This window comes from Pocillopora damicornis, chromosome 5 (genome assembly GCF_964200805.1).
Source record: "Pocillopora damicornis chromosome 5, jaPocDami1.2, whole genome shotgun sequence".
Taxonomy (NCBI): domain Eukaryota; kingdom Metazoa; phylum Cnidaria; class Anthozoa; order Scleractinia; family Pocilloporidae; genus Pocillopora; species Pocillopora damicornis.
Window position 1 is genome coordinate 482,911 of NC_142674.1, and position 21,417 is coordinate 504,327.

Here is a 21,417-nt window from a genome sequence, read left to right on the forward strand (position 1 = left end):
ATCAGTCCCATCGCTAGTTGTTTAAGCCCTTGAGCCAAGACGTCACTGAGAGACTCGCCCTTATCCCAGCCTTCCAGCAGATGATATCAAAGGGCAGAGCCTGGGGACTAGCATTTGTTTTCGTTCACTCTGTAAGCTTTACAAATTTACTGTGTTATAAAACTGATTCAGTATAAAGGGGGTAAGTTTCCAAAGAAACTGTGGTTCTGTGTCGGTAGGAGAGTATAACACGGTAATTTAGTTTTATCAACTGAGTTGATAGCGTAAATTAGCCACTGTAAAGAGTTTCAAAGCTGATGTTTCGAGTGTTAGCCCATAGTCAGAGCAAATGGAGGAGTTGTGTGAATCGCTCTGAGGGCTGACGCTCGAAAAGTTCGCTTTGAAACTCTTTACAGTGGCCAATACCTTATCAACTCAGTTGATAACACTAAATTACCCTGATTCAGTGTAACCCTTTCTCCCATCGAAAAATGACTTTCAAGAGCTCTCTTGCAGTAATCAGAATGATTGTACAACTCGTTTAAAGTAAAAGAATGTGCATTTATTACAAATATCGCACATCTCCTCAGTTAAAATAATATACACCTATATATAAATCGAAAGGTTTGGCTAAACTTTCTTCTTGCAGTAAACACTGAATACTGTAGTCTGAACATGTTCGTGAGATTTTCCACCGTGCGAAATTCGGAGAAAAAGAGCAAACAACGTCAAAAAGCTCTAACGAAATTTTCTCGTTCACTAAGTGTGGGCAGAGGTCTTTGCCTTGACTGCATTTAGTTATACTGAAGTTAAATAATAATAAAAATAACTTTCCCTTTGATCAAAGTTAAATATTCATATCATTAACGTTCGCGTTTATCAAAAATTTTCTTGATATCTTTAACTGGAAGGTATCAAGGTTAGCACTTGACAGAGTGAGAATTAAGTATTGTAAAACGACACGATTGGTGAGGTCTGTATAAGTTGCATTTGTCAAGCTTGTCGTGGTAAAGACTCAGTTTGAGGGAAATAAAGGTGAGTGCGGAAAACCCAAAGTAAATTGTTGTAGCAAAGTAAATCGTGGAATCATTGTTAATGATAAAAATAATACTTCAACTAATAATGATAGTGATGCTATTAAAACTAATGATAATTCTGAAAATTTCCTTCTTGCTCCTTCTTTCTACAATTTGATCACAACCTCCAAGAAGTCGATCGATTCAAATGATATGAAGGTTCAGCACACCAATGCCGAACGCTTCCTCGCATTGGCTGATACTCGAGCCAATCCCTTAGTTAAAGAAAGTCACGTGTCCGCCTCGGATTGCCACATGCCCTATGCATTATCACATTAACCACGATTTAAAGTTCGGTGAAAACCAAAATATTGCCAAAACCCTGATTTCTTATTTCAATAAGGACTGCCTCACGGTATGCAACCCATGTATCACTAGAAGTATTTCAGTCGATGGAATCTTCCACCGAACTGTTGTCCCACCCATTCCCAAAGGTTGTCAAGTCTCTGCTGGTTTCCTCCAAGTAAGATAAATGCCTAGTTTTTCTTGTACCAGGGGAGGGGTGATTAAGAAGAGGCTGCATCTGCCCCTTGTGAAGCTGAATTTTCGAGCTCATCTGAAGCTACTGAGACGTCTACCACTAGGGGTCGGGTGGGTGATAATGACACACCCGTCTTCTCTTGTTGGCTCGACTGATCAAGTTGATCAGACTCCAATGATACCTCTACTATTATTGGCGGAGAGGACAATTGTAAGTCGATCTGTTCCTGATTAGGAGTCTTCGCAACGACCTTTTTCACTTTGACATTATTTACAGCAGCATCTCCGTTTTTTGACTGTGTACTGTCCACAACATTGGTCTCAGACGAGTTAATGTCGACGTCTAAGGCTTCGGAATTTGCTTTGGATTGAGCGGTAGAAGACTGGGAACGATGCTCATTTGGGGACTTGGAACCGTGAGTGATAGTTTTGTGGGAACCTTGAGCGTCTGATTCCTGAGCTTCTTGAGAATTTCCTTGATTTAACAGCACGTTAATAAACGCAGGGGAAACACTAGGAAATGCATGTTGGGCCATCCTGACTAAATCCGTGTTTGACTGCGATTGGTGTGCCTGTGCTCGCAGGTGACTGATCGATTCTCGCTCGGGGTGCGTCGGCGAAGGCAAATCGTCAAGGTCGATCATAACGACATCGTCTTTAGACGAACTGGCCTCCTGGTTCCCGTGCTGGCTACCCTGTGAATAAGTTGATGAGGCTGTTGAAGTCGTACATTGCGACGACTGCACATTCCCCCGAACAGGTGGTACAGGAACACCAGCACGTATAAAGGAAGCCGGTGGGAGATGGAAGCCAGACGAAAGGGGGAGCTGGGGACAAGGATGATGATGAGTGCAGTTAGGACCGGTTGTCTGAGTTAGTAGAGGAACCGATCCAACAGGATAAACCGGTTTTGGAACGAAGGGTTGGTTGTTTCTGAAAAAGATACCTATATATTAAAGATTTGTTTCATAGGACTAGCATACTCATGGCATTTACAACCACTTGACGCAGTCCTAAACATCATCGTCATTACAACTAAATTTGCGCAAAATCTGAAACAACCCTGTTTTCCATACCTGCTATAAACCGGTTGAATAACACCAGGATAGTGCTTTTGTCCTTGCAAGGCTAGTCTTTTCTCCATTTCATACCCTGCGAAAAAGACAAACAGCTTTCGTTAATGCTGTCGCATTAACTCTATTTTTTTTTAAATTTTCAACCCAAACAAAGCGCTGTTTTGCTTCCGAACCAGTTCATTTCCAGCATTTCTGGGAAAGCAATTAAACAGTTTATTAAAACATAGCTTCCTTCCTCCTCAGGGGTCGAACCAGAAAACCAACTGGAGTCAATGATCATACCTCGTTCTTGTCAATGGGTAAAGTTTTCCTTGCGCTTACGCCAAGTTACACCGTATTTCCCTGCCATGGCAGCAATTGAACAACTTGTACTATTTGGTACAAACAGCAAGTTTATCCGCGCGTGGCTCAAACTACGAGTTGTCCCACACTCACAAAAAAATGCACATCTCGTGCATTGCCAAAGGTTCTAAATTTACCGCCCCTGACAAAGGTTTCATATTTCCGCATTTCAATGCATTTCCCCGCATTTTAAACTCTCTTAAAAATAATGTTATACATTTTGTCATGCTTGGCAAAGGTTTTGAGAGGGGGGGAGGGGGGGGGGTATGGAGGATTTTCGTAACATAGTCCTTCCATTTACTCTCTGATATTCTTATGACTTCCTCTCCCCTTTTATTGACTGTTAATCAGCGGTCAGTTTTCTACAGCCCCTTCTTTATACTATATGGCGACGACTGACTCTCCCCCCCCTTCCCAGCCCTCCGTCCCCCCTGAAAAACATATGATCCCACCTAAATCCCCCCCTCCTTTCCTAGGATATAAATTAGGACTGGTCCTTCACGCTGATCTTAACGATGGATGATAACTGGAACAGAGCACACACGTCTGAATACCTCTTTTGGCTTCTCGCTTCTCTGCCTTGGTCAGCTTCATTTCTTTTCTATCCACCAGAAGTGAGTCGTGCTTAAAAGGCACCTGGAAATCAACCAAGACGAGTGAAACATACTTCTAAAAGATCTTGACAAAGTCAAAATGGTCCTATTTTAAACACTAGTGACAGATTTTAGACGAAAGAATATCACTTGACTGACCTTGGAGATCCAAGAGTTACACTGTCGACACAGTCTGACCAACACGGGATCACTGAACTGGTCAGCGGCTGCTGATAAGTCAGCCGCGGGAGAAGTAGCCTCCTTTAAAAGCAAATAAAACGAATCAAACAAGAACTCGTCGTGCGATTGATTACTTTTGGGGGAGAGGGTGGGGTTAGATTGAAGAGGCAGTTGCCTTAAAACTTTGGGCGGTTATCTATAGACGGATGTGAATAAAGAAAAGCGAAGTGAAACTCACGAGGAATTATAGAACTCTTTCCGTTTAAAAACATTTCAAAAAGTGCAGTTTACCTTCTCACAAATTAACTTCATTATTTCTTGTTTGGTGAAGTTTGCCTCCGGATTGAGCTCGTCGACGATTCGATCTAAAGAGCAGAACAAGAATTATCGCTGATTTGATCGAAGCTCAATTTGCAGAGCACCCTTGGAAAGAAGAAGCAAAATTTCAGGGCTATGTCGAACCATAAAGCAGGTATGGGAAATCTGCAAATGATTTAATGTTATAGTTCTTTACGTTACATGATTAGCAAACGTTACATAACCCAGTCTTCATAAAGAGGAGAGTAGGAAGATACTAGTGTTGTGATGTTGCCTTTTTCTGCGCTATTGTATACTAGGATGGAACGCGGAGAAATTGGCTGATGAAGTAACTCCTTAAAATCTCTAGGTAATTTCAGTTTTCATGCGACTAGCTGCCTTCAAGTTACAAATTGTTGCCATCGCAGAATCAGTGAACAACTTAAAGAACACTCGTGTTGCCAACAGCTTACATTACTTACTAGCCATGCCTTGCTTCGATATTTGTCGATCATAAATCTTCTTTTCCATTGTCCCTGTACTGATAAGACGGTAAATATGAACCGGCTTCAGCTGTCCATAGCGATAAACCCTATAAAAATAAATAAATACAAATTTTGGGTCAACTCAGTAATAACCACGAGGCCACTTTAATTTGTTTCGCTCCAAACACAAGGCTTTGTAGCTCAATATGCAAAAGCACCTGAGTGGTCTCTGGAAGGTTCAGGCTCTAGCCAAGTGAAAGCCTGTTTCCTTTTAACATGCTTACCAGCCAATCAAAACACAAGATTATATCAAAAGGAGCCAATGATGGAGTCTTTGAGACTCTAGAGTAAAAATAAACAAACGGCTTGAAGCGCGGGAAAACGCGAGTTACCAGGTTGCGGTCGATTTTGTCCTCAATCTGATTGGTTTAGATTGTATGGCGCGAGTTTTCTGGATCAATCACATATTAAAATGAAACAAAACCAAGGGAGTTCCGAATGACTTTCGACACTCAATTGAAAATTGTTCTGGCAGTGAAGATCAATTTTCACTGATGATCTGTGTTAAATATAGTAACAAAGAAAAGAAATTTATCGCCTGATGAAACAAAAACAAAATGGTCTTTTCATACCTACACACAGCCTGCACATCATGACACGGATTCCACGAAGCATCAAACACCACAACACGATTTGCACCAATAAGATTGATACCAAGACATCCCGCCCTGGAAGAAGGACACGAGGAAATTTAGAATACTGCAATGTACATGCCATTCGTTGAAACTAAATTAAAAGAAAAGTTTTTACCAAAATAATAGTGATCAGTTTTAGCTTTTGAACTTTTATCAAAAAGTGGTATTCTATCCTATTCATTTCGTAATCACAAATTCGGTTACTCATGAGCCAGACTTCAAGCTAGTTTCCAGCTCTGCACAAAAGCATCAAAATACTACAGTTCTTTGAATTTTTGTATGTCTTCAAGAGACACTCTCCAAAGACACCCAACATTTAAAGGCCTCAAGAGAAACGTTTTTCCCTCTTATGGCTCTCTGTCTAATAAAAATAATGTAAATGTAAACTCTTCTCACTAATAACGGTGACTTTATTGTCAATAAGACGTTGAAAATGATTAAAAAGTCACTACAATTAATCTCCAAAATCCGTGGGAACAGAGTGCCCGTTGGTTGGTTGATTTGGGCAAATAGCAAGAGATTCCTGGACCAATCACAGAGTGGAGCAAAAGCTTACTCTGAAGTACTTTGACACTTGACAGAAAATTGTTCTTGTACACAACTATCGCAGACCTTGTTGACAACATAAACAGCAAGACATCAGTGTTGTCTGGAGCGTTGAAACGATTGATGAGCCTTTCCCTCTCTTGTGCCGAGGTGTTCCCATCCAGTCCTACGAAATACAACCACATCATTAGGACCATTAACTTTCTGCTCATGCGCACATGTATCAGCAGTCTCTGTAACAATATGGGTTCACCATTTCTCGGCCGCCCACGGACAAAGGAAGAAAGGATCGAAGAAGATTGAATGAAATGCCATGCCGCTTCGTAACTCAGTAGATAGTGACGCCCAAATATTATCTGGTAATTCATGGTCCCCTGGCCTAAGATTTTTCCTTTCATAACAGAACAGTTAGAGGTACAGAACATATTCAAAAAGTACAAAACATTAGCCATGGCTACCGTAGTTTAAAATGGCAATTAACAAAAAGGAGCTTACGATAATAACTCTTGTTCTTAGCCCATCTGGTAGACTTTCCCGTATCAGTGACCCGACCAGGAAAAAAAGGAACATCACGCTTGGAAAGGAATTCCTCAATCACACTCAAGGTAGACAGGCTCTGACTGGAAGAAAATAGAAATAAAAATACAAAGTTGACATAGATGACTAAAATCCCATTTTATTATACCTCAACATTGAACCTCTCATAAAAACACACCCCTGGGGATAAAGACTGACAACTTAACCCTTAACTCTCTAACCTCTTTCAATGAGTGACACACATCTAATTTCCCCTTACCATATCACCCCTGAATCAAACATCAAGGCCACGAGCATACACGAAATGATCCCCAACTAAAGACGCTTTTGACCGTTAAACAAATTCTCCTAATCTGCATGTTAGGAAATGAGAGGAGAACAGTATAGAGAAAAAGCATACTGATGTTAGGGTGTAAAGAGTTAACACTTCTCCAATAAATGATCAACATGAAACTTCCCACAGTATATTTTCAACACTCCATCAACCAAAATGGCAATAAGGAAAGTAATCCAACTGTCTACCATTGCTGTATCTCGTCCAGTTTAACTCTTTAGCTCCCAGAAGTGACAAACATGTAACTATAACTTCTCCCTAAAATATCTATACAACATCCAGCAAACAGGTAATGAGAATACTCAAACTTATCAGATAGAGGTGATCATCTTGATCTAACACCATATTCTCAAAACATATTTACAAGGAAATATGTCGCAGCCAGAGGGGAGAATCCACAATTAGATCTTGGTAGTTTAAGGGTTAAGAACAAGGTCTCAAAGCTTAGTGTAAAGTGTTAACTCTTTCACTCCCAAGATCTAATTAGTAATTCTCCTTACTATCTGCCATACAATTCTTATGATGTTAGTTCAGAGAATTTGGTATTGGATCAACTAATAATCCCATGATTGACATTCTTCTCTATTCTCATCACCCGCCTGCTTGATATTGTATTGATATTGTAAGGAGAAATTCTGTCTTGGTCACTTGTGGGAGTGAATGGATTAAAACAGTTAGGAAGAGTGAATGAAAACTTTCTTTACTCAACAGCTGAGTCCAAAATTTACCATCTTCTGTCATGTACTAAATGAAATACTAGAGAGTAGCAGTGCTCAAGAAAAAAAGCAGATTATTTGTTCTTTTTAATTTTAAGCTTATTGAACCTTACCTAAAAATAAGAATTTTTTCTCCCAGTTTTAAGCTTTCTTCTATAATCTCCATCAACACAACAAGTTTGCCGCCATTTTTCATCACTCCAACCTGGTAGTCTTTGAACAGAGTCTTGGCCTGAACATCAAAAAGGATCACATGATTGAATTGTAAATTCTCATACAGACCTCACTAAATTTGTATGAGTTGGGGGATTTAAATAATGCATCACAACCTTCTCTCTTCACAGACATAATCCCTTAATTATTCCTTTATCAACCTTGGCAGGCCACACTGATACAAACAGACACAGAAATATTTTCTTTGGTTGGTAAACCAGACAAAGATTTGTCCTTAGTCCTTTCACTCACAAGATCTCATTAGTGATTCTCTTTACTGTCTGCCATATAATTCTTATCATGATGGTTGGGAAAATTTGGCATTAGATCAACTAATTATCCCCAAATTGATACTTTTCTTTATTCTCATCACTTTTCTGCTTGATATTGTATTGATATTGTAAGAAGAAATTCTGTCTTGATCACTCACAGGAGTTGAAAGTTTCACCAATGAACTTCTTTGGGTGAACAAAAAGTATGGTAATATGCTAGAATATGGCAAGAAGATAGGACAAAAAATTAACTATGGTATATTGCTTGATTCAGTACCAAATTCTCATAACCAGAATTGGGAGAGATGTATGTAAGCCAGTGAAGAGAACTGTAGTCAAGATCTCAGGAGTGAAAGAGAGATCAACTCTGAAAATCATCTGCCGCAAATAATTATTGTAATCATTGCAGGAATAAATGAGTTAAAAGCATCTTTTTGTGCCATATTACCTCACTGTTCAAGTATTCACTCATAAAATAAATATCAGGATTTGCCCACATTTTCACATGAAAAATGAGATGACTACAGAATGTGTTACACAAACAATTTCTTTTCATGACACATGTGAGGCTGCACATGTTGAAATCTGAGAGCAGCAATGACTAGCAAAATAAATATTCATCCATTAAAAGCTGACTCATTCATAAAAACTGATCAACTCACCCATGTCACATCTCCCACAAGAACACAACTGCGATCCATTTGTGCTGCTACTGTTTGAATAACTGACACTGAAGTATCTTGTACACTGCGGCTTGGTTGAGTTGTTGTGGTTACTGTCTGTTCTGTTTGTGTGGTAGCTTGAGAAGAAACAGGGACAGGATCAGTTTTAACTGTCTGGGAATTTGCTAATGATGGAAAATAAGGAGATACAACTGATCCTGAAGAATGATTCTGTGAGAGTCCTCCATTTGCTCTTGTTTCTTGGTTCAGTGTAGATGTGGTAGCAGACATTAAGTCTGAGGGAGAATTCCTCTTTGAACTTTGTGATGATCCATTAGAATCTTCAAGAATTGTCTGAGAGAAAGAAATTATTTAAATTAGTGTAAGCAAAGGCAATTTAAATTAAATCACAGCTTAGCAAAAAAAATTTGGTCTGTAACTTGCAGCATGGACATCAAATTCAGTTCGTAAGCAGCATTTACGTATTCTATGCTTACCAAAGGAGACTCATTCCTATCAGCATCCTTCATATCCAGTGAGTGGTAAAATATGTCAGGATGGTTCCAAATCTACCAAAGGATATGTTTTATATTGTAAAATATCAGGATGTATGTCATCTTATTTACATGATAAGTAGGATTATCCAGAAGATATTACATAAAGTAATCTTTTGTTCTGACCACATTTTGATCTTATCTGTCACACATTACCTAACAGATGTACGGCAACATGGAGTCTCCTTGATATATATATTTTTATCAAGTTTTTATCTTTTGTATTAACTATTGTTGTACCTTGGTGCATGTGTGGAAACCCTTGATGGGATTGATGTACCCAACAGAACGCAACAGACGATCAACAAATGTGTTGTACAGTTCTTTCTGGATAGCTGACATATTAACCAAAATTATGTGCTCTTCTTTGACTGGGAGGCATCTTGTAAGAACTGCTTGACTCCGCCTAAAAAGAAGTAACCGAAATAATTGTATGAATAATTATAAAGTTAATACATAAATAAATTCTTGACTTCAAGTGAACAAAAAAAAGAATAAATGCCTAGATCTTAGAACCTGACAACTCCTCAGCTTGGGCAAAACCAGTTAAATCAATAACCTCTAACCAAACTGATGAAAAGAAGGCACCTGGAACTACTCTCATTGTTGCCTAATAATGTATTTCCTTAGTTTTTGGGTTTGCCGTTAATTATCATCTGAAAGTAAGTGTATTGAAAGAAGGTCAGGGGAAAGTATTTTTCATACTAACACAAGTTCTTTGAACTATTTTACCTTTGCACAAATCCTTCGAGCAGACTGTGGAGTACATGGGCTCTGTATCTCATTATCTTCACATCCTAGATAACAGCAAAAAAAAACTTATTATAACCTGTACCTTTATAGACTTTATGGTCATACTCTACCATTGCTGTCACACTCTGCGACATTTTAATCAAAGGCAAACAAATTTTGTCTTCATGGTGATTCTATAGAGCTTAAAAATCTTTTTCTTACAATCAAAGTATGTGAATAACACATCTCCTTAAAATATTCCTTTTGGCTGATAAAAGCTATTGTAAGCAATGCACATTACATACAGATCAACAGAAAGTTTGCCAAGTTTGTCTCCTTTCATTCTAGATCAAAGTCAGTATCTGAGCGACTGCTTACCTTCCCTCACCCCTCCCCGAACCCAACAACAGTCGACTGATAACAAGTTAGGGTTGTTATTAGGTAAAGGGGAGGGGTAGGTGCACAGTTGCCAAGATACTGATATTGATCCTTCAAGCTTAATAATAAATTTCCATGACTTTCATGTGCCTTCTCTTGTCTTTATTGCTTTCCTGAGCCAAACGTCACAAAGTTAATTCAGAATAATGTGTTGATGAACCCTGTATTTAATACTTACTGATGGAGTGCTGTCAGAGCATTGTCCATTGAGTATAGGTCTCTCAAACATGTTGCAAAACTCCTGTTTGGTTCCCAGAAAGTTGGGTCGGACAAAGTCTACCATGCACCAGTATTCCTGAAGGTTGTTTTGCAGTGGATATCCTGTTAAAACGACCCGCCGTCTAATGAAAAAAGATTTATTACATAGCTAGTAATACCATTATACACAGTGGTCTACTAGTCAGTGCAGTGGACTCCAGGTTGAGGGGTATGGGTACAGACCTGGCCAAGACATTGTTTTGTGATTTTGGGAGAAACACTTTAAACTTGCAGTGCCTGACTCTCCATCCAGGAGTATAAATTGGTAGTGGCAAATTATCAGGGAAGCCTGATGAAATACTGGGGGGTTAACTTGTGAAAGACTCACATCCCATTCAGCAGGGGGGTGGGGGGGGGGGAGTGTTAATACTCCCTGTTGCTTCATGCTAAGGAAACTGGGATAGACTCCAGTTGGGTGAGCCAGTACAGACTTTACCCTAATACTCACGAATAAGAAAAGTGTGTTTGATCGCTAGTAATTTTTCTTTGTTCTGATTGCCCAGATAAATCTAGGGAAAGTAGACTTATGAGGCTGCTTTCATTCAGTCTTAGTTGCAAAGTTGAATGAAGCAATCAGGTTTAATTTCAGCTCAACTTCTTGGTAATGGACTTGATACAAGAATAACAGGAAATTATAACAAACTAAGGAACTTCTTGATCGTTATACAAATTCTCTTTGTCAGCATATTAGAAAATGTGCACATGGAGGTAAGGAGAATATGCATACTGATGTTAGGGTGGAAATTGTTCATACCTGGTGTGGATCTTCTTTAGTGCCTGTGATGTATTTGCCTGGTCATTCTTGATTCTGTGCCCTTCATCACAAATGACTAAGTCAGCACCAGGTTTACACAGTGCTCTCTGAACTCCTGTGAGTAAAAAAGCAAAGTTATACTTTAAAACACTCTATTTCCTTGGCAAAAGATGTTTTTTTCTCTTGTCATGAGCAAGGGACAAAGAAAAATTTTAGGTCCCCATGAGGAATCGAAAGTCTGACTTTGGGATTCCACGCTCCAATGCTGAGCCACAAAGACTCTACCATGGGCAAGGCCATCACAAAGTCCTTATGAGATGCACATCCTGAATGCTGCTTGGATCAGCAGTGTACATAGTGTCATGTTTGTAAATAGAATGGGAGAAATGGTGAACCCTATTTCCTCCTCTTAAGAAGCTCAGTAAACAAACTCTTTTTCAAGTGTGACAACACTGATTTTTTAAAACCAAAAGGAACCCTGTGTAATAACCGTAAAAAACAACTTACCAATTAGTAGTTCCATGTGTTTTTCCTCTTCATCAAGATCTATAACTTCTGGTTCACCATTCATTTTGTCAAGAGTTGGTGATTTCTTCTTCTTCGTTGGCATACTCTTGGCACTTGACATGGAGGGTGTCACAGTTGACAGAAGTCTATACAGCTCATAACCCATCAGAAGTACTCCACCATTGTGGTTCCACTCACCTTAACATTTGTGGCATAAAGAAACATTGCACTTGTTACATGTAAAAAAAAGGAACTCATAAAAAAACACACAAAAAAAATAACTTAACAGTAACAAGTTTGGAAATTTGGGCCATGAGGTAAAACCCAAACACAAGAGCCTGCTTGCAGACTAAACAGACCACTGTAACAGGTCTTGTAGGCAGCAGAAGACAGCTGGTAAGCAGCCTTTCTTGAAACTCCTGAGGTTAATTTTGTTTTACTTATATCCATGACAATTTGCAGGTTGCAAACCTGCTAAAAAAGGTTCACATACCTATAACTTTGGCTCTGGCCATTGTAGTCTTGTGATTTTCACCCAACAAGTACACCTCAAATTCTCTGTAATGAACTGTGCTAGAATCAGAACTCTCCACAAAGGTTCCATTGCTATCTGTAATGAGCCCTGGTTTAGGTGGCAACCACATGTTAAACTCTGCTTGCCAGTTTTGTATTGTGTTAATTGGCACAACACAGAGCACTTTCTTGGCTGTGGTGTATCTCAAGAATATGTCAATAAAACTAACTACTTGAAGAGTTTTACCAAGACCCATTGAATGGGCTAAAATACAACCAAACCCTGTGCTGACTTTGAAGCGTTTTAGTGTCTCAACAAGGTTGTCATACAGGAACCTGATCCCACCAATCTGTGAGCAAAAGAGAAAAAATATATTAGTGAATGATTATTTTTTGTATTATTTAACCCTTCCAATCCCAAGACCTCATTAGCACTTCTTATTACTGTCTGTCACACAATTTTTATGATGTTAGTTCAGAGAATTTTTTATTTGATCAACAACTAATTGACCTCCTGGCTGACTTTTTTGCTTATCTCATCACTTGTCTGCCTGATATTGTAAGGAGAAATTCTGTATTGGTCACTCATGGGGGTTAAAGGGTAAAGGTGGTTTACTCATGAAGGCAAAATAAGCTGTTTTAACCTTATGAACCATTGAGAGTGACAAGCATCTAATTTCTTTTTACAATATCAACTCTGAATCACACATTGTGGTCGCAAGAAATTCTCCTTGTCAGCACTTTAGGAAATATAAGGAGAACCGTATGTGGAATATGCACAATAATTTCTAGGGTGTAATGAGTTAAGTAGTGGCATATTCTACAGGCAACATTAAGCATACAAGCTGTATAATGTAATAATTTTTTGAATACCTACCTGATGTGCTTTTATAACTCTAGCAATCTGTGGGGCAAGAAAAATGTCTTCTTCATCAGCAGGATGACTTACATTAACAAGCACTCGTCCTTGCAAATCAGGTTTATTGAGACTGTCATCAACATGCAACCCACTGTTTTCATAGTCAACATCCTTCCGTTTACAAGGAGTGGCATCATCATCATCATAATCTTCATCATCATCGTTATCACTGACATCATCAACCTCTGAATCTGAACTAATAATCTCAATAAACTCTCCATTAACATTCTCAGCTGCTTGCTTTAAATGATCACAGTTAACAGCTGCAGTGGAGGGTCTGGAATCTTCATCATCATCACTATCAATAACAATCACATGCGGTTCAATGTCTTTCTTCTCTCTGGCGTCTACAGCAATTGGGGTTGAGGGCCTCGATGAAGCACTCGGTGATGCTGAGCTTAAATTTTCACCAATTTTAGAAGTACTAGTGGAAGATGCTGCTAAGCTTCTTTGAAGTTCAAGTCTTCGGAGTCGCTCACGCTCCTCTTTTTGGGCCGAAATTGTAACCTCTGTCAGTTCATCTTCGCGCAAAATTCGCCGAATCCGCTTTCGTTTGTTGGGGTCGATCTGCTTTCTTTTTCTCTTTGTTTTTACTTCTTCATTATTTTTTGCGGAAGTCACTGTCTCTTCAGCATCCAACTCTTCTCCATCTTCTTCGTCTCCTTCGAGATCGTCTTCGAAACCAAGTAAACTATCGTCTTCGCTGTTGTAGCTACAATTTGACAATCTGCCTGCGGCAGAGCCGTTGTCCTCCGCATCACTGTGCACCTGAATTTCTGCCCCATTACCTTCCATTAGAAACTATAGGATAGTGGATGACTGATTGGGTTGTAAAATATCTTCGTAGATCGAAGAAGAACAAACATCAACGTAGCAACAACTCAAACACACGCTGCAACTTCACTTGAATTTTCATGTAAAACTCGCTCAATTAAGACTAGTCAGCATTAGAGCTGGAGAAAAACACAAGTGTGAAAAGGGATCCCTAAACATCCTTAATAAACTAATCGATGATCCTTTGAAGAAAGCTACTTTGTTTCACTCACAAGGTCTATAACAATGATAAAAGGGACATACTCCTTTCCTCCTCTCGTCTGCGATAAATCCGCCATGTTTGTATCGACACAATAGGAATTCGTAGCCAGGCCTTCCTAGCAGGCTGCAGGATTCCTTAGGGGCCGGGTGGGTGTCGGAAATGATTGTGCTCTCCAATACCACGATCACGCGTTCTTTTCGAGATAACAGAAACTAAATTTCCAAGTCTGCGGTCTCGTAAGATTAAATTGAACGCTTAATCGTGGATGAAGGCACACTTTGGAGAGAAAGACATCTTTGAAGTGTGAGAAAGAAGATGAAAGGGATATAGAATTAAGTGGTGGGAAGCGAGTTAGGGTTGAATGAAAATATTACATTATATATTCTACAGATTTATCGAACGCTTTGAAACATGTCAAGTCTTTTAATGTTCTCAGTCATTCAATTAATCAGCTGCTTGGTCCTTTACCTCTATGCATTGAGTTTAGTGCCATTTGGAACCGAACACTTCAAATTCCTTGACATAGAAGAATTCATTTTAAGATATTCTGCCCAAATATCCACAAGTTGGCTTTGCAATTGTCATGGCACTGTAATCAACAAAAAAGATTTAATGTGAAAGGACTTAAAACTGATCAACTATGGGTTACTCAAACTAATTAAAATCAAAGGGGCAACAACAATGCTTCACACAATAAATTTATTTCAAGCCAAATTAAAGCACACTTAGATGAAAGTTTCTAAAGATGCTACACATAAAATTACAAGCACCAAGAAAATTAATAATGTCATTAATATTATCAGTTTATTTGATTCCTTAATAAAACATTTATTTTCACTTCCACCAAAATCCCCCTTTCCTGATCCTCATTTAAATTAATCCTTAATTAAGACCTGCATTATAAATAGATATTAAGTATATTTTGGGTATTGAAATGTTTAACAAAAACTACAGTAAATAAAAGAGTTGTACAGAACAAAACCCTTCGTAACTCTGTGGTTGACTCCAGGATTGCAAAGCATAACTTTAAATACCAAATTTGAACCAGAGGTTTAAACTTTGTGTTATCATTTTCCTAGAGTACCAAATAAATAGTTTTCTGGCTAGGAAAATTACCGAAACTAGATAGAGATGTGGAAAATGCTAGGAGTCAATTTACATTGTGATTGGTGAAATAATTCTTGCAAGTCCCTTGGGTGTTTTTAGAACCACATTACTTGACTAGCACTCATTCAAAAACTTTTCAATGATTTGCTCTAACCAGAAAGCTTTCTTCAGTTCTTGATTGTGATTGAAAAAAAGTTATCAACAAGATCCTCCAATAAAGATTACACTGAAAATTTTTCTACTACAACAAACTAAAGTCAGGGTTGTCAAAAGAAGCTAGCAACTGGTGTATTTTACAATCTGCTTTGAAAAACACATTGGCTACTCCAAAAGCTGGTGGTTCCCATAGCCCTTGCCTGGAGCTTTTGACCTCTAATGCTGCCTACTTTAGGAAGTAGTCCAGTTGCTCAAAATCTTTTTGACAACCCTCAGGATAAATACAGCTGAATTCTCCTTTTGGAATAGAATCAGTTCCAGCATATAATACCATTTACTAATTACAGTCTCTCCTTAATATGGTATTTTTGCCATACCAAAGCACTGAAATATTTGAAAAATTTCACTGTTACACCCAGAAAAGGAAAGACTAGTATGGAATCTTGAATGACAGTTCTTTGAAATTAAAATTACTTTTACTGAACTGAAAATCTTTCATGAGAAACTTAAAAAGTACAAAAAGCCTGCATCTGAAGATCAAATCTGGTCTTTGTGAAAAATATCCCAAGCAACATGCAATAATCCGTTTTACATAAAAATATAGCATTATGTAAGAACTGTAACATTACTGATAACATAACAGAAATATAATCTAGCATCAAGTATAGGCATCATAAGTAAGTCACATACCACTATTAATAATAAAAATAAATGAATTTCAATTCACATGCATGGCACATTGTTCTGTTCAGTAAGAGTTTTACTGCCAGTAACACTATGGTATTGTTGATTCAGTTGACAAAAATCCAAGATACAAAGGTGTTGGAAAAAACACAGGAGATATTCTTGCCAGCAAGAATACTTTCTTTCAGCCCAGCTGTTAGTATTTTTTGCCACACTTTTGTATCATGACTACAACTAAGTTATGCTAGTTTTAGCCCACAGCCATACTTTTCATGAGCAATATTTTACAACTTGGCACAGCCAAGAAAACTGCTCTTCCTTAAAATAGGTGCAAGAAAGCACTCAGAATACTATGATAGTTATCACCTCTACATGTGGTGGAACCTCAATAACTTGAATGGATTCTCCCTTGACGTGCATTTTGCAGTCAATCAACTCAACAAATTCCCTAGTACTGTGAACTGTATTAATTTTCATCTGCAGTTCAAATTGTCGACTGAGGTTCTACCATATGCTTTTCAAGCAACGATTGTAAATGCTCAATTTTTGTATGTAAATTTTTCATTAGGATTTCTAAAAAAAATCGAAGTTTTTTGCAGCAAGATATGCAGACACAAAGAAAAATCACCTTTACTTAGTTATCAAGTCAAGGCACAGGATCATTTAAAAACCGCACTCCAAATTTTCTTATTTAAGTCCTCCAATGAAACAAATTTCAGTCTCATTCTCTTAGCAACCACCACACTTTCATCACTCCATAACATACCCACAAATGAAAACAGAGAAATTAAAGATATACAATAACACTGGCTTGTGAACAATGATATTAAAATGTACTTCAAATCTTAAATCTTTAAACTGGTAGAGAGAGCATGTAGTTACAGACCAATCATTCTAAATGCTAAGCAAATGCCACTAGGGAAATTCCCTGTGTTGAGCTCACATGAAAAAAAATTATTACTGTTTTAATATCAACAATCAATTGATACTGCAAAAGCAAGTATAGGAGCTGACAGAACAAATTTCAGCCCCACAATGTAAATACAAAATGAAAGACTGATCAAAACATTTAAGAATTCATATTTAAAGAAAAATTTATCTAGTTTGGCCAAAATGCTCCTCTTCAAGGAAATTTCGCCAGAATTAAACCTGCTACAAGTATGCTTTCATCCCTAACTTTCAATTACTGTTAGTTACTTTACCAATAAATATTATTTTTACTGATGATGATTTAAATAAATAAATTTTTTACATCAACACTGATTGCAATAAGGATAGCAGAAAATTACTTAAAAGCGAACAAATTTGTCATTAATCTAATATATATTGAGTTGAGACCATTTTGGAGGAATAGTCTCAAGCAAAATTATGGGAATCATTTTGATTTAGTCCTTGAGGGAATCACTGATCCATGTTGTTCTATACATTAGCAAGCAATTTCTAACTTTAATCGGCAGGCATTGGTTTGCTTTAATTTAACCATAACAATAATCTTCTTTTCAGTAGAATGTAGCTTACAGTCTTAAGTTCATAGCTTGAAAAACAACAGATAAGGAAAATTATTTTAATCATTTTATACTGTGCAAGCTTGAAATTCTGATTTAAAATGACAACATCAACAAATAGAGGAGTGAAGAAAGAAAAATTGAAATCATAAAAAGTCTACCTACAAAGGCATTGAACTTGATAAAGGAAGTAAAATCTCTCCATGATAGGATATATGAAAATGGCTGATGTGAACAGAAACCCTTATTTAGAATCTTCATTCAAATCCACTTGTGTATACTTAATTTTATATTCCATTAAATAAGGGAGTGGTCATAAATACAATTTCAGTCACACAATCCAAAGAAATTCCTCTGTGTTTTAAAATAAATATCATGGCACTTCTCACAAAATATGTGCTTAGAATATCACACTAGAAACCATTCTTGCTCAACAAATTCTTAACTTTTTGAGGCAATGACTAACTCATAGTCATTGATGTGGTTAGCTATTCACAAAACATTGTAAGTGACTAATGAGCTAGACAGATGTTGTTCAATCATAGTTTTGCTGCTATATAAAACAGCTGTTCTATCTGACCACCTCCCATTTCTTCACCAAAAGTAAATCTTACAGTGCAGAAAGGAAAAAAAAAGCTGTGTTCCCATTAGTAATGAAATGTAAATTTTCCTCTTTGCTTATTCATGTGTAAATTCAAAACTTTCTATTTTCTTTTCACTGTGTAGTTACTATCACACAACTAATCAAGAAATAGAATCAAAGAGAGTGTTTTGCAGCAGCTTACAAGTTTTTTCATCAAACATGTTCATATATTAAACAGTTCTCAGGGAAAGATATATGCTTTGTGGATATTTGAGCCAGTTAAATTTCCATTTCTCAAAAATTCTATCTGACAACTGTCAATCTAAATGGACTAATATTGTTAAATATGTAACATGAAGGAAATCAAATTTGATACTAATGAAAGTGGAAACACATTTCTGACTAGGTAAAATAAAATTCTCAAGTCAGTCAGAGAACTTGCTTTTAATTTTCCAAAAAATCCTTCCATTGGCCAGTTCAACTGGCCAAAAATTACTGATGTTCAACATAAATTCAAATGAGGGAAAGAAACAAAACTCAAATCATTATGATCGGTGTAAATAAAAAAGAAAAGTGTCAAATTATTTTTAGTTATGATGGAATCATGCTTAAACTGCAGATGAGACTTAATAACAAGTACATCTTGACACATTTTTCATCATGTAAATAATAACTTGTCCCTTCAAATTTAAGTCACAATGTAGTTAAGCTGATAAAATTCCCCATGACAACTGTGTAGTTGTCACAAAGGTTAACAAACATTAATATTCTAGATCACAATTCAAGACTCTTTCACAAGACACCTAGATTTGTTTCATGCTAGAATAAAAAGTACTCACTTAGATTTCACCTTGAACAATTTCAAGCGATCATACACATTTAGATTTTTATGGCATACCAGCTGAGTGCAAGTTGAATTGCCTTGACGAGCTATTATGGTTGACCATGCCAGGAAAATATTCCAGATTCGTACAATTCTGCCATACTTTTCTGTCATGGCAGCTTGGGTTTGGGGCTTCATCCAATTATCGTACCAGTGATTGATTGTCAGCGAGTAGTGTACCCCAATGGTTTCTGAAGAATGGACTTCAAAGCCAGCCTTCTCCAGTTGAGTGACAACCCAACCCAATGGACAGCTTGCATCTGCACCTGGGAAGATATATTTTGCCATAAACAGACCCCAAATGAAATCTTCCCACTGCCAGGTTCGACGCAACCCAGCAATTTGAAGGAAGAAGATGCCATCATCCTCCAGCATGTCACGAACCTGGGCCAGGAAGGATTGAAATTTCCTCACACCAACATGCTCTGCCATTTCCAGACATGTGATTTTGTTGAATTTCACGTTTGGTATATCACGGTAGTCTAGGCAGAGAAATTTACTGCGGCTACCAAGCTTCTTCTCTTCTGCTACTCCCTCAGCCCACTCTACTTGACGATTGGCTATAGTAACGCCAGTTGAGTAGGTTCCGTGATTTTCTGCTGCATAATTGACCAGGGTACCCCACCCACAGCCGATGTCTAAATGCCGCTCGCCTTCTTTCAACTGACACTTTTCGCACACGCTCTTCAGCTTGTTCACCTGCATATCTTCGAGATTTTCCGTTTCATCTCTACATATTCCTGATGTGTAAATCATCATGGGGCCAAGAAATCCGTGATAAAAGTCATTGCCACGGTCGTAGTGATCACAAACTTGTTCGGCGTCTTGATTCCTTGAATGAAAAATCACTTCAGGAATAAAATTACAGAGGAAAAACTTGATATGTTCAAATGTCAGTTCGTAGGTACAGAATTGGTGACGGTTTTCTAAAGCTTCTAGCACATCACATTTGAAGTCTAGCTTGCCATCAGCGTAAGCCTCGTAAAGGACTATCATTGGTATTTTTCGATTGGCGTATTTTGAAGCGAGAACCTGGTCTGTGAATTCAATGAACCGTTTGACATTCGTTGATTTCGTACCGCTTTCAGCGACACACTTTCGGTTGAATGCCACCATGAAGACACCAAATACGGGCAGAAACAAGACGGCGAAGGTTAGTGGATAGCACCAATAAGGCAAACCCAAACTATACTGTACCAGGGCCGGAGTGACAAAGAGAAGGCCGAACAATGCTTTGTATGAAATTTTCTGCCACGCCAGTTGATCAACTCCATTTAGCTTTTTCCCCGTCGCAAAGCCATTTGCTTTCGGTCCACCGTTTCGAATTCTCTCCATTTTGATGTAAAGCCAAATATTCTCTTCACCGGCCGGCAAACAAAACTGGGCAACTTATACCCGGCGAAACTTTCAGCGGATTATGGAGTAGTCTTCTGACGCCGATAACATTGAGTGAACTTCACCCAGCTGCGCCTGCCTGCAAAATTTATCAACAGTACACGTGTCGTAAGCGATCACGTGATCATGTTGAGACGGCACTGGGAAAACCCGAGGATCGTCTGGTGATCCGTCCACGAAGTAAATCGAATCTATTTTACTTTTCTGTTAATCTATCAGTCTCGCATTGTTGCCCTCGATTTCGCTTTGATTACGAGCGCATTAAGACATTTTCTCAGCCGCGAAAAGAGTCCGGCTAAAAAACAATGGATTTATTTCTAACAAAGACGGTTGAAGCGACTTCTGAGTCGTCTTGAGAAACGGTACAAAATTGACTTAAGGTGACGTAATCGCGTTCCCCTTATTTGTTTTATCTCCTTATTGTTTAAGTTTTCTGTTTATGTTGGGAAAGTTATGTTATATAAACAGTGAATAATTAACCCCGCGAAGCTGTGCTACGCATTCACGTGGAACGCAGGGACATGTTACAAATTTCACTGAATTTAAATGGTTTCCTTTTAGCCCTTTCCTTCCTTAAATTTTCGATTGAGTGTTTTTTCCTGAGATCGAAAATACAAATCAAGGATTCCTATTGGTCTAGTCAATCTCGCTGACTCTGGTTTCCAGAATTTACCAAAGCGACCAAGATCACAGTCACCAAGGTGGAGAACTGTTCACGCAACAATGAATGTCTACTGGGAAAAACTTTTTAAAAAGGCCGCAACATGCATATTTCGGTAGCAGAGCTGAAATTTACATGATAAAGTTTTTCCGAATCATTACACACCAAACATTTTTTTTTAGCTACTTCACGTCACGTACGTTTGCGTCGCTAGTTTTCCTCCGGTTATTTAAGTCGAAAGAAACAACA

At 38.1% G+C, this 21,417-nt stretch overlaps 2 protein-coding genes across 2 annotated transcripts; both read right to left on the bottom strand.

Annotated features, from left to right (window-relative positions):
• Positions 1-519: 519 nt before the first annotated feature.
• LOC113665882 (helicase ARIP4) lies at positions 520-14,296 on the bottom strand. Its single transcript, XM_027181612.2, has 19 exons — positions 13,117-14,296; positions 12,220-12,589; positions 11,727-11,924; positions 11,220-11,334; positions 10,386-10,548; positions 9,770-9,834; positions 9,278-9,443; positions 8,981-9,052; positions 8,484-8,837; positions 7,450-7,568; positions 6,245-6,369; positions 5,816-5,915; positions 5,141-5,236; positions 4,506-4,615; positions 4,018-4,091; positions 3,706-3,807; positions 3,508-3,589; positions 2,612-2,687; positions 520-2,468 (listed from the first exon to the last, which is right to left on the bottom strand). The coding sequence occupies exons 1-19, from the start codon at positions 13,951-13,953 to the stop codon at positions 1,562-1,564; spliced, it is 4,131 nt and encodes a 1,376-aa protein (XP_027037413.2). The 5' UTR covers positions 13,954-14,296; the 3' UTR covers positions 520-1,561.
• Positions 14,297-14,876: 580 nt separating this feature from the next.
• On the bottom strand, positions 14,877-20,912 carry LOC113665883 (uncharacterized). The gene has a single exon (XM_027181613.2). It carries the CDS (start codon positions 20,445-20,447, stop codon positions 19,065-19,067), a length of 1,383 nt encoding a protein of 460 aa, XP_027037414.2. The 5' UTR covers positions 20,448-20,912; the 3' UTR covers positions 14,877-19,064.
• Positions 20,913-21,417: the final 505 nt, after the last annotated feature.